This window comes from Mytilus edulis, chromosome 13 (genome assembly GCF_963676685.1).
Source record: "Mytilus edulis chromosome 13, xbMytEdul2.2, whole genome shotgun sequence".
NCBI lineage: Eukaryota > Metazoa > Mollusca > Bivalvia > Mytilida > Mytilidae > Mytilus > Mytilus edulis.
The window spans coordinates 46022907-46036620 of NC_092356.1; the positions used below are offsets into that span (position 1 = coordinate 46022907).

At 31.2% G+C, this 13714-nt stretch overlaps 1 protein-coding gene across 1 annotated transcript; it reads right to left on the reverse strand.

The window, feature by feature from the left end:
- LOC139502305 (uncharacterized) lies at positions 1-10217 on the reverse strand. Its single transcript, XM_071291737.1, has 9 exons — positions 9970-10217; positions 8403-8469; positions 7897-7932; positions 7401-7502; positions 6353-6430; positions 6002-6100; positions 4533-4628; positions 2632-2727; positions 1-105 (listed from the first exon to the last, which is right to left on the reverse strand). Exons 1-4 carry the CDS (start codon positions 10198-10200, stop codon positions 7489-7491), a joined length of 348 nt encoding a protein of 115 aa, XP_071147838.1. The 5' UTR covers positions 10201-10217; the 3' UTR covers positions 1-105; positions 2632-2727; positions 4533-4628; positions 6002-6100; positions 6353-6430; positions 7401-7488.
- Positions 10218-13714: the final 3497 nt, after the last annotated feature.

The following is a 13714-nucleotide window of genomic DNA, read 5'->3' on the forward strand; positions in this document are numbered from 1 at the left end:
CAGTATTACATGTTATTCCGGTATAACCCGTATCACATGTACAAGAGAATCCGATTTGAAGGTTTATACATTTTCCATGTCCACTGCATTGATTCGGTAAACAATCTGTTTAAAAAAAAGAGAAAATAGTGAGATACTCATTCTACAAGTATACCGTTTATAAAAACGTTTACTTAAGGGTTATCATTACTCGTGTTTGCTCTTTTGAAATGGATTCAAGTATTGTATTATAATGCATATGATACATAGTTTTATCATAAGCATTTTCAGGGAAGTTTATTTCGTATCTTGCAATTTCAGTACTATGGCACTAACTACGTGAGTGTCACATTTCGAATGAGTCATTACCTACTGACAAATGGTTAAAATAATAAAAAGAACCAATGCAATATACATTAAGAGTTTAAAACAAATCTTCAAACTGTAAACAGAATAAATGCATAACAAACCTAACAAAAAATCGACGAGAATCTCAGTGTTACTCAATATGATTTCAATATAGGAACACTAGTAAGCAACAATATAGGATTGTTGTTGAAACAAGTTAGACATATCTAATTCAATCAATAAAAAAAAAATCAACAGACTAAAAGATATAAAAAAAAACCACCAGTATACAAAAAGTAACATAGACTTAGCAAAACTATCCCAACCAAACTCGTCGGTGATATCGTATGCTTTGGAAGGGTAAGTAGATCTTGGTATGTTGGACCCGTCGTGTTGTACATAAAAGTATTAATCCAGTGATCAGTGTCATTCGGTAGGTGGTTTTCGTGGAAAACATAGAAATAAGGATATGATGGCCCGTATTTAAGTATTGTAAAGCTTCGAAACAATACCTATGTATGTACATTTAACGAGGAATTAAGAAATGATTGTAACGAAATTCCTGACCACATATAACTATTGGTAAGTTGATTTCAAAATTTCACATAGACACGGGTTAACCTAACCAGTTGGACTTAAAAATCCAGGTTTAACCAACCATCGTCTACATAAAATGTGTGTACCAAGTCAGGAATATGACTGTTGTGTTCCGTTCATTTTGTTGCTTTTTTTCAAATCGAGTGTATTTTTGTTAATACTTTTCCATACAGGTTGTGAGGATTAAACCTGAGTGAAACATTCCAATGTGAACCTTCTGTTGTCAATTAAACTATAAGCCTGGTACCTTTGATACCAATTTATACCACTAGGTCGATGCCACTGCTGGTGGACGTTTCGTCCCCGAGTGTATCACCAGTCAAGTAGTCAGTACTTTGTTGTTGACGTGAACATGAATTACTGTGGATTCATTTATTTTCCTGGGTACCAATTTTTGTGGATTGATGAAAACTTGCATATTCGTGAATATGTAAATTCGTTGTTTTGGCAAATTCTGCATACAATTCTTTAGAAAATCTGTATTTCGTTGAACATTTAAATTCGTGGTTCCCCTGTTCCCACGAAATACACGTAAATTGGTATCCAACGAATATTATTGAATCCACAGTATATGGTAATTTTATAAAAAAAAATTTGCAAAACTATGAACTAATTGAAATACTAAGTATTTATTATCCCAGGTATAGATTTACCTTTGTCGTTTTTGGCACAACGTTAGGGTTTGTATGTCCTCAATGCTCTTCAAATTAATACTTTTTTGGATGTTTAACTTTTTATTTATTTAAGCGTCACTGATATTTAAAACATATTATTTATAGTAGAATGGGAAACAAGTTATTGCAACTTATATTAATTCCTTTCCACTTTGATTGTGCGAGTGCTGCCTTGAAGTGGCATTAGCCAGCTCTTTTATTGAAATAAAAAAGGGTGTATTTCACGTGCAAGAGATATGGCTCTCTCTTAACACGGGTCAGTCATTTATCGTTCCCTTCCGACGGACTATCATCGCGACCATACTCGCAAATGGTGTCAAGGGATAGGCAAAAATTCAGTCCCTGAAATTCTTCCCCGGAGCTGGGATCTAATTAGGAAAGTTTGTGTTAGTAGACTGATGTACTTACTACAACACCACGGCTAGCGTCACTAATGAGTCTTATGTAGACGAAACACGCGTCTGGTGTATCAAATTTTAAGCTTGGTACCTTTGATTGATATTAACATAAACAGAGATAGTAAAGAATACTGTTTTAACAGCTTTACAAAATGAACAGTATTTTTTCCTTTTTATAAAACAATTAAGATTGTTGGCTATATATTTGTAATTAGTTAAGAATGCTGACAGAGTGACAGAGATTTTATATTTTGTCATTCAAATCAAATGTGTTAAATTTGATAATTATAAGGTTGAAGATGATTAAATTGTATTCTGTTTTGTGTGAAACATGTTATGCACACCAAATTCATTCAATTAAACAAGTTATTGTTTATCCATCATCATTTGTAATTTTCCTTATTGCCCTCATGGCGTTTTTTGCTTTCTTGAAAGCATATTTCATGCAACTACTCTTCCTTTCTGACATGATATCGTATTTAATTTTTAATTTCACTAATGAAATTAAAATTGCTTGAAATCTTTTAATTTCATTATGTTTTCATTTGTTTCTTTCACGGAGAAATAAAAGCGATTTTAACTCAAAGATAAATATTTATTACATGTATAATTCTGATATAGATTATTCCACTCACGTTCACATGGTAACCACTGGTTATTATTCGGACAGTAGCAGACTCCTTTTACGCAGTATCCGCCTTTCATGCATGACACATTATGGCAAGGATCATCTGGTCAAAGATAGATATATTCGTTTAGTTTTTGGTTATTTGCTTTAAATATTTGTTTCGTTTGTTGGTTATTTCGTTATCATATGAATGTTACAGTTAGTAAACTTCGTCCTCAGTCAACATACTTCTTTCAGTTCAGTATATCATTGTATCGACCGCACAAAAATGCTTAAATTGTATAGTATTACTTTATAAAAGGGGCGAAGGATACCAGAGGGACAGTCAAACTCGGAAATCGAAAATAAACTGACAACGCCATGGCTAAAAAATAAAAATAGAAACAGACAAATAATAGTACAAAATACACAACATAGAAAACAAAAGAATAAGCAATACAAACTCTAACACAAAAATGGGGTGATCTCAAGTTAGAAGGGTAAGAAAATCCTGCTTCACATGTGGCATTCGTCGTGTTGCTCATGATATTACGAACCCGGTAAATGGTCTTATTCGGTAGGTCAGATTCGTGGTAAAAAGGAAAGTGAATGGAAGTTTCGACATAAGGAACGTATCAGATATCATCTGTGAAACGGTTATTCCATAACGGCCAACAAACTCGTGATGGCGTCTCTAAAATTTACGAATTGATGATTTTAACTTCACCATTTCGTACTCTTGTTTAAATAGCTTCATTGTGAGCAGCAACCACCTATCTTGGATATCATGATAGGAAATACAAGTCCGCTAATATTGTATCAATTGGTAGATTTATACTCCGTATGCAGGCGCTGCTGCTACATTGAAAAGAAAAGTTCCCAATTGGGAAGCTGAAATCATCTCTTTTGTCGCAAAGTTTTGTTTTTAACTGACCATCAATGTCAATTTCTAGATGTAAGTCAAGATATGGGGCAGACTAAACTGTATCTGTTGTCACCCTTATCTCTCTCTTTAAACTGATTCTAATAAAGGGGACATTGCCAATTGAAATGTCAGTGTTTTAATTTTGGAACCTCTTGATGAATTTACCTTGGAATTCGGTAATTTTTCTTATACTTGTTCGTACACATATTTGTTTTCGGTCCATTAGTGTAGTTTAAATAAGACCATTGTTTTTTTTTCCGGTGAATTTGTTTCGCAATTTTCATACACTGTAATGGACCAACAACATTACTGCAAATAAAATCGAATATGCGTTCCTTTTGTCGCTAATTGTATCAAATACATGTTATTACGCAATACTGATATGAATTCTTTTAATTATATATAAAAAAAAATATTAAGCCTCCTACACATATTCTGATGCGCTAAACCAATAACGATGAATGATAAAGTGTCGCAAATTCAATATTGGTCGTGCCGAAATCGCGGACTTAAATTTGTTCTTTCAAAGGTTGATACTGCTAAAGATTATTTTATTGTTTCTTGTGAATTTTTTAATGCATATAGTATGCACGTATCTATGTTTTGATGTCCGTTTTGTTTACACTTGCTTTTGTCCACCATCATTTATAATTTCCCTTATTTTCTTCATGGTATATCATTCTTTAAAGTGCAAATGTCATGCACCTAGTATGCATGATATAGATACTTGGGCATTATAAATAATTATAAATTGGAGAGATAGAGAGTTGTTATAGAGTTGCATTCATCAAGTGCTTAGTCGTTCACCATTTTATTGGCGTAGCTTATTGGGAATTATTTTATTTTACTCATATCATAACAATATTCTGAAACTATTTTAATGTATAATGCATTCATATAATCAGGTTATTTTTGTCACCGATTTGTTAGAACTAGATGCACCTCTCAAAACAGATAGTTCCAATATATATATATATAACTCTGATATAGATTATTGTACTCACTTTCACATATCTCCCACTGATTATTAGGGTGACAATAGCAAACTCCATATAAACAATATCCTCCTCTTGTGCATGAAACACCATGACAAGGATCGTCTGATAAAACAATAATATGTTTTGGTTTAAGTTATTTTGTTTTTTTGTATGTTCTTTGTTTTGTGTTTTTTTTGTGTGTGTAAAAATATGAATATAAGTATTATTGTATGAATACCAGTATATGAAACATAGATAAAACTATATAAAAGCACTTGCATCTGCAACCATTGTATTGTATACATTAGTATGACTCATTACCAATTCATTGAGTGTCCGCCTGCCATGTCATTTTATCATATAAAAACTACATTGAACAAAATCAAACAATGATAATAAATATATTATATAAATTATTTTAAGCACACAACCATCACAAACTTGAATTGAAAATCAAAATAAAATGAAATGAAAAATAAAAAAAAAGAAAATATGAATTTTATGGTCGACGGAAGATGATGTTGATCTGAGATCGGAACAAGTTTACATCTGATGTCTGTCATACTTCCTTAAAAGATCTTTTATAAATATGTCCGTTTGTTTTCTCAGTTTAATTGTTTCACATTTTTCATTTTGGGGTCTTTTAAATCCGACTATACACTATTCTGTTTTTTTATACAGTTGCCTATTATTACTTATACCCATTTGGGATTAGTTGGATTGTGGATAGTTTTCACATTTGCTTTTATACCACATCCATCTTGTTCTTTATTTTTCTCTATGTATCAATTAAAAATGATTTTGGGAATTGAAACAATATGGTAGAAATTAACAAACGGATGTGCAAATCTGAATTCAGCAGGGAAAGACAGAATAAAAGTCAAATGTGTCGATATTCGTCTTCTGAATAATGGCTTATACTCACTATATGTTTATGCGTCCATACATGCTTTGAGTATGATAAACAAGATACATTTAGTTTTAATGTCATCGATTTTCATTTTCGGAATAACAACTTATGCTTCACTTATTAAAACAAAACTCATTTGCAGATTTTGTTATATATTCATATGAGGATATATTTATCATGATAAAATATTTATTTTTTGGGAAAGAAATCATGAACCACACCCTATCGTGATACAAAAAAAGAAAAATATTGTTCATGAAAGACGCAAGACATATGCTCGATAGTCATTTTTGTAACTTTTTTTTTGGATCAATTACTGGGATCAACCTGCCATTTTTTCTTAAAAGTCAGGAAAATGGCAGTTATTAACTTGCAGTTCGTTTTTATGTGAGTTGCATCGTCGTTTGTTTTTTGTTACACTTCAGTGTTTCTGTTGAATCGTTGTTTTCCTATTTTAGTTGATGTGTTTAGCTAATATAGTTGATGTGTTTTGCTATTATAGTTGATGTGTTTCCCTCGGTTTTAGGTTGTGACCTGGATTTGTTTTCTCTCAATCGATTTATATCACTTTCGAACATTTACTTACAGTTTTGACACTGATCACCTGAAAATCCAGTTGTACAAGAGCAATGTCCGGCATTACAAGATCCTCCATTTTTACAAATTATACCAGCACATGTATCATCTAAAACACGATATAAACTTAGTTGATATTTATTAAAGAGAACAGATATCATGCATACAACTATAAGGTATTAAATTAGACGTTTTAACGCAACAGGAACGCTAGTGATGGACAAAAGAACAAACAAACAGAATTCAAAGATCAAGAGTGAAAAAATTACACAAAATTGAAAAATATGTATACTTGCAGATAAAACATCAAATAAATGTAATGAACCATAATTCTCATGATAGTAATTATATAATACGTTACCTGTATTTTTTCCAAAAACACAAAATCCATACACACAAAATCCACCATTGTGACACACCTTGTTGTGACATGGATCCCCTCAAGAAAATAAAAGAAGTATAAAATATTCATATAGATATAAAATGGAAAATGGAAATGGGGAATGTGTCAAAGAGACAACAACCAGACCATAGAGCAGACAACAGCCGAAGGTCACCAATAGGTCTCTAATGCAGCGAGAAACTCCCGCATCCAGATGCATCCTTCAGCTGGCCCCTAAACAAATGTGTTTACTAGTTCAGTGAAATATACATCTCTTATGCAGATGGTGAGTATTTGTTAAAGTTATAATTATGTGAGATAATGATGTTAGTTTATTTGTTTTGTGTTAATTGAACATTTTTATTAGATTGGTTCAAATGAATTAAATTGATTTCTCAGTTTGAAAATTATTTTCATTTCTTTGACGTCATACAACAATAGTTGTTGTTAAGTCTTTCTCGATGAAATCGCATCAAAGCAAATTGTGATTGTGTAGAAAAAGATATAGTTCACTACTTTTTTCTGCATTAATCCCATTAAAAAGATTCATTATAAATGTAATAAAAACAATAACTTTAAAATTAAAACATAGGAAAACTCGTGATCACTGTAAATAATAACGCTGGCTGAATATACTAATCATGTATTTGAAAAGGCAATTTTGCAGGCAAATGGTGATGATATTTAGTCAATCATTTTGACGACCGGACTATATACTCTTTTCGGTACACAGTTGATAATTTTCGATTTCAGTAGAGATATCAATATCTAGAGAGAAATAAACCGTTGGTTCATAACCTATGCATACGAGTTTCAACTCTCCATTGTTACGATTTTCCAATAATTTCTCCATCTGATTGAATTAGAAGTTGTTCCTGTGTAATGATAATTGCTCCTTATTCCCGTTATTATGTTGATTAATACATGTAAACATAAGGAAAGCAGCAGCCGCCTGTATGTATATTTGTATATAATTATCCTTGTTATTCTATATTTGCATGAAATATTAAATTTGAATTTGACTTACATTTTCCACAATGTGGACCGTAGTACTGGGGTTTACAAACACAGTTGCCATCTTCACAATGTCCACCATGCAGACAAAATTGAGTAATTCAAGCCAAACCACCTATGGATATAATATTTTGTAAGTTTTAAAAGATTTTATAAAAGGAAGCTTACCATGAACAATGTTTTATAAAAGAATGCTTACCATGAACAATGTTAATGACGGTCCCCTGGTATCTTTCGTCCCTCTTTTACAGTTGGTGTCTTATTTTCAATTTTCAAACAATGTATATGGAAGAAAGCATGTTCATAACGCCAATAGATGACTTTGCTTTGTGGGAATAGAATCATTTAAGAATATTCGACACAAAATATATGATATGAAATATTTTTCAAGTAAAATAAATGCTTTACAAAACACGAAGCTATTTTATGTAGTTCAGAATAAAAAATTAAAGTTTACTACGCCCGTTATATTATGTTTAAGTTTGACAACTGTTATTATATAATCATACCATCAAGCAAAAACCTCTTCTCTTTCACATTTACACCTGCAAATGTAAAAGTAGAATACAGCTGGGGTGTGTAATTTTCCCCACCTCTTGTTTTGTCATTTGTACTGCCAATTTATACTTTATGTATTGATGGTCAGTATCTTTGGATTAAATCAACAATTAAAACATTGAATGTTTAATACAAATATGAATGACACTGAATTTATTATAAAAGTATATGTTTTCTGATTTCATACATATGTTTGTACTTTATTTGGATTTTTTTTGACTTTTTCGGATTCGAGCGTCACTGATGAGTCTTTTGTAGACGAAACGAGGCGTATAGAGTAAATACAAGTTTAATCCTTGTATCTAAGATGCGTTTATGCATTATATATAGATAGTAGGAAAATTATCACTTTCTTTTTTTTACACTGGTTGGTAATAGACAAAACCTAAAGACAAAAACCGAATTCTGTTAATCGACACATTTTATATATTTTTTTTTGCTGTTTACTTTTGCTTACCGCAACAGTTGTTTTCACAGAAGCCATCTTTCCGTCGTACCCATATTTGCGTTTTAACATCAAAGTTCTGTAAATCAAGTAAACATTTGAGTCAGGAAACTAGTTTGCATATTCTTGATTTCTTGATAACTTGCTTGCTTGATTGATAGTTGGTGTTTTGCCGCTGCTTTGAAGCGCCACTTTTGTGCTATTTCGTGACGGCAAGTTTTTATTGATGGAGGAAGCCAGAGTGCCGAGAAAACCACTGAGCTTCGATAGAAAAATTTGCAATCCTAGTCAATTAGGATTGGAGTCGAGCGCACCCGCACGAGCAGGATTCGAACTCACAGCCTCAGTGTTGACACGCTGTGATTGCAGTAGTAGACTCTCTTAGACTACTTGGCCTCCGAAGCCCAACATGCTAACTTGAATATGGTTTTCAAAATCGTTTTATTGTCTTTCATTGTTAAAAAAACCCAGACAATTTGTTCAAAACCATGTAAAAGTAAAGCGAAATGTACCAAATAGACATGAAAACTCACGAATCGAAAAAGAGCTATCAATGCCATAATGAAAACAAAACCAAACAAAAGACGACAAATGCCTAACGACATTATGCAAACATGACATAGAAAACTAAAGACTGAGTAACACTATCCCAACACATGAAAAACCAACCATGGGTAGTTTAAGGGAATTAAAACTTTGTCGAAACCTTTAGTGAACATTTCGGGATAAATTAGTATTTTGATTATGGAGGACACTTTTGTTAATTGTTTTATCAATATTGGTACGCGTGTTGACTTGATAATGTTTTAAATGAATATTTAAAAAAAAAAAAAACGTTTGCACACATCAGAATCGATATCGGATCAATGTGTATCTATCGTTCAGCTATCGTTACATTTGTACATTTGAAATCTTCATATCTGTATATTATGAGAAATTCTCAATTTTGTGCATATCCTATGTTCTGAATAATAAGTGTGAAAATTATGTTCTATCATTTATTTTTACTAAAAACATCTTTAAAAGAATAGATCCATATTGATGTAAATACACACAGGCATTTTCGTGTCACACCGGACGTTTCCACATTCGACGAAATTTACAAAAAAAAACATATCAAAAGTTAACATTTCACACACCTATTCGTTTTGTAATTTTTTACAGCACGGGGTCGATACATACCTCAATCCAACAGTATTATTATCACAGAATTCAGTACTTTATTAATACGATTAATGACATACTTCTCTGTTAAATTGATCGAGTTATAAAGAAAACTAAGGTTTCAAATCAGGTAAAGTTGACCTTACATTAATACGGCTATGAACGTTAGGACCTTTTTGGTTATATATCTTCTTCAGTTCTAATACATCCTACATTTTCAAACATTTCGGTTTGAGCGTTCCTGATGAAGCTTATTCCAGTAAAGAGTTTGGAGGCTGTGTTTACGGAGGGTAATAAACGTACAAAATTATTAAATAAATGAATAAATAAACATATAGATACATTATTAATTAAAATGATCAACACAGAGGATTATGAATCTGCATATAATTCTTCGTTGCAAACTGTAACTTACCAAAGATTCCGAACTAGCACGAACACTAATTTGTTGTTCTCCGTCGACTTTCTTTATCAAACCAGTAAACATTAAAATATCTTTTACATCAGTACAATTGTGATTCATTTCTTTTAATGTCCAATACTCTAAACATTTCATTGAGTCATTTGGTATAAACGCACATGGATAATTTTCTACCACAGCATTACAACGTACAAGATTGACAACAAAAATCCACAATAAAATCATTCTCTAGTTGCGCCTGTAAATAATCAAGATCGATAACAAAATAAGACCATCATTTGAATATATTTATATGCAACTGTTTTCCTTTTACCATAATATATGGAATGAAATAATTTATGTGAATATCATAGTGTGAAAAAGACAGCCTGTACCATGTGGAAAAATACATTTTATAGATCGTCCTTTTCCTTTTTGTCTATTTGTCTACGGTATATGTTCCTTATTTGGATTTGAATCTATAGCTATTGAGACTGTAAGAAACTGAAAAATAAATAAATAAGTGGTGCATAAACTTTTATGAAGTAAACTGTGTTGCCATCAGAACAGATCAGACATTTAAATTGCTATCAAGGGGGTAGGGTGAGTGGTCGGTGGGGTACGGATTCCGAAATCCTGGACTTAAAATCATGAAATCCCAAGGTCCCAAAAAAGGTCCTGTCCTTATCAATTACGACCTTTTCATTTTTTTTGCACACAGTTACACATCTATATACATGTGTAAACAATAAATACTTACTTATACAAAAAGCGACTGAACGGTATTGGATTAAAAATGATATGTCTGAACAGAAGTACTTATTTAACGTGTTGGGAAGGACTCTTGTTTTGCAAATCTAAATATCTGGATTGTTTAATGTTTCGATGTTTCAGAACAAAAAGTTGCCTGCAAAACGACATTTTTAGACAATTTTGACTTCCATGTAAGTATGTTAAAACTTTCTGTATCGTAGATTTATTATTGTACTAATAGGTATAAAGGTCGCATGACACTTTATCTAAATCGAACTTATTTCAATTCATTGACATAGTTTAGGAATGATTAAAATGTGATAATGGTTCTTATTATTGCCATTTGTACATGTACCTTATGAAGAATATTGACATAACAAAAATAAGAGAAAGCAACAACATAGGGTTTAAACTAATATTTTTGATACTCAAATATTGCCTAGGTCAATATACAAAATGTAGATGCAATGCTTCTGTCATCTTGTTTCGGAAAATGTTGATAGTACGCGTATTCTTTTGAATGTTATTTCATAACATGTGAGTTAATACCAATACACTTCTATATTTGATGATGATTTATAGTTTGTATAAATGTTAGTGTTAAATTATACTTACATTTAACACATGTGCTTCTCAAACTCAGGTTTATATTAATGAGAACTATCTGCACTGCGATAAAAAAAAAGAAACGCTGTCCGAACCAGAAATCTCACAACAAAGGTTACGATTTAGGATGATTTTTATTATCTCTATCATGTGCAGCAGTACGTGTTTAGTGAATATACTGCCAAACACTGCCTAAATCCTATGGCTTTCAGCATGATATTTATATTTTAACTTAATTCTTGAGGAAAATCAGCAATGATAATAGAAGTGGTTATGAGAAGTAATATAATCGTATTGAATTATTTTTCCATTTAGTAACGAAAATACACATTTTTTTCAATTTAGTCACTGAATGAACACATACGTCAGTAATATGAATTACCTCAACACTTTGTCTTCTTTAAAACATAAAAATTAACATATTTAATAATACCTGACAATCATTTGTCTATGAAAAAACTTAAATAACTAAAATACTGAACTCCGGGGAAAATTGAAAACGAAAAGTCCCTAATCAAATGGTAAACACATTAAACGAATGGACAACAACTGTCATATTCCTGCCTTGGTACAGACATTCTCAAGTGTAGAAAATGGTGAATTGAACCTTGTTTTATAGCGCTAAATCTCTAACTTGTATGACAGTCGTATCAATTTCCATTATATTTATAACAATGCGTCACAAACAAAACCATAATAGGTATACAGCCATCAACACCGTGTTCTAATCTCAAGTTTTGTTTTTCTAATTACAAAAATATGGAATATTATTTTTTCTTTAGCAAATTTCATTTATCGAAACTAGTTACAAACCTGAACATTATCCTTCCTTGTAAACAACTGCTTTTTCAATGGAAGATAAAAGAAGACAGTAAATGTGACTTATGTAATGTAACAGAAGATTGTAAACATTTTTTTCTAGAATGTCATTACTTTAAAACTTTTTGGGAAAAGATCAAAATACTATTAAATAAAGTTAACATAGGTCATCATATCCTAAACTACAGAAATCTCATTGTAGGATATAAAATCAGTGATATTAATTATTAGGATATAAATCTGTTGGTGACACTCATCATATTTTCTATCCACAAGTGCACCTACAGTTCAAATTATAAAACTACAAATTTGTATGTGTATGCCCTGTTCAAAAAAGATGTTTTGAACTACTTAAATATTTCGACACTTTCAGGTGGTAAACATGGTAAAATTTTGAAAGAAGTAAGCTTGTACATATAATTATTATTCTTGCATATATGTTATATGCTATATTTATGCAGCAATACATGTGTCTCAATATTATTTAATCTTAAAACCACGTGCTGTGGACTTCGTCATGATCATGATCAGCGACAGTGATAAAAGATTTAACCCCTACTGTTCTTGAAGCATCCTTCATGTAATATATCACATATTCATAAATAAATAAACTTATATAATGTACTTCAATTCGCAACCAAGTATGTACACCTACATAATTAATATATAACAAACTGATTCGACTGTTAATTTTGTCTCCATCGTGTGATCCTTGATCAATAGGTCATGACCAGGTCAACTAGCATATGTACAGAGTCAAAGCGGTTCACGAATGTAATTTTTTCCGGAAATTAATTTCTGTAGTAATCTGTATACATAATATTGTTACATGTAAATCTAACCTTTTATTATTATTATTAATTTACTGAACAATCTCCCTGTTTGTTCAGTAAAACTAACACTACAGGGGTGCCCTGTCAAATGCTGTAGACATGGTATTCATTATAACAGCAATAGTGCAATGAATCTGATTTTAGATAAAAAAAAAAAAAACAAAAAAAAAACAAAAAAAAAACAAAAAAAAAACAAAAAAAAAAAACAAAAAAAAAACAAAAAAAAAAACAAAAAAAAAAACAAAAAAAAACCAAACCTGAACAAATATTTTCAACATTAAAATTTCCTGCCATGACCTTTAGATAAAATTTCACCAAAATATGCGACTGCCAAATGATCAATATAGATTAATTGACGCATGTAGTTATCATGATTTTTTATCTTGATGCATTGCTTGGCGGCAAAAAGTGCATATTTATGTTTTCAATATCTATTGGGCAATTACCGATTTGATTCTGTTATTACACACTTTATAAACAAATTACTTTCCTTTGTCAACCGTAGACTGGTTCTTTACTGGACAACATTTTAAAGTATGATGAATTGAAAGTGATGTATCGGTTGTTTAACTAATGTTTTATGAAAAATAATTTCTGATGTCAAAAGGTTTTAGCTAAACAACAAATTAATGCAATTAAAAGATTTGAAAACCTTAAAGATTATTGAAACTATGCACTGGTAAATTTGCTCCTTCTGTTCTGCTAGCTTTCCATTGTAAATAAAAATTAATGTCCTTCATAAGGGAGAC

Coding starts and splice junctions, on each gene's coding strand:
- LOC139502305 (XM_071291737.1), bottom strand. CDS start 10,200: ATGATTTTATTGTGGATTTTTGTTGTCAATCTTGTACGTTGTAATGCT. Junction 8,470..9,969: donor GTGCTAGTTCGGAATCTTTG/GTAAGTTACAGT, acceptor CTTGATTTACAG/AACTTTGATGTTAAAACGCA. Junction 7,933..8,402: donor CTGTGAAAACAACTGTTGCG/GTAAGCAAAAGT, acceptor TTACATTTGCAG/GTGTAAATGTGAAAGAGAAG.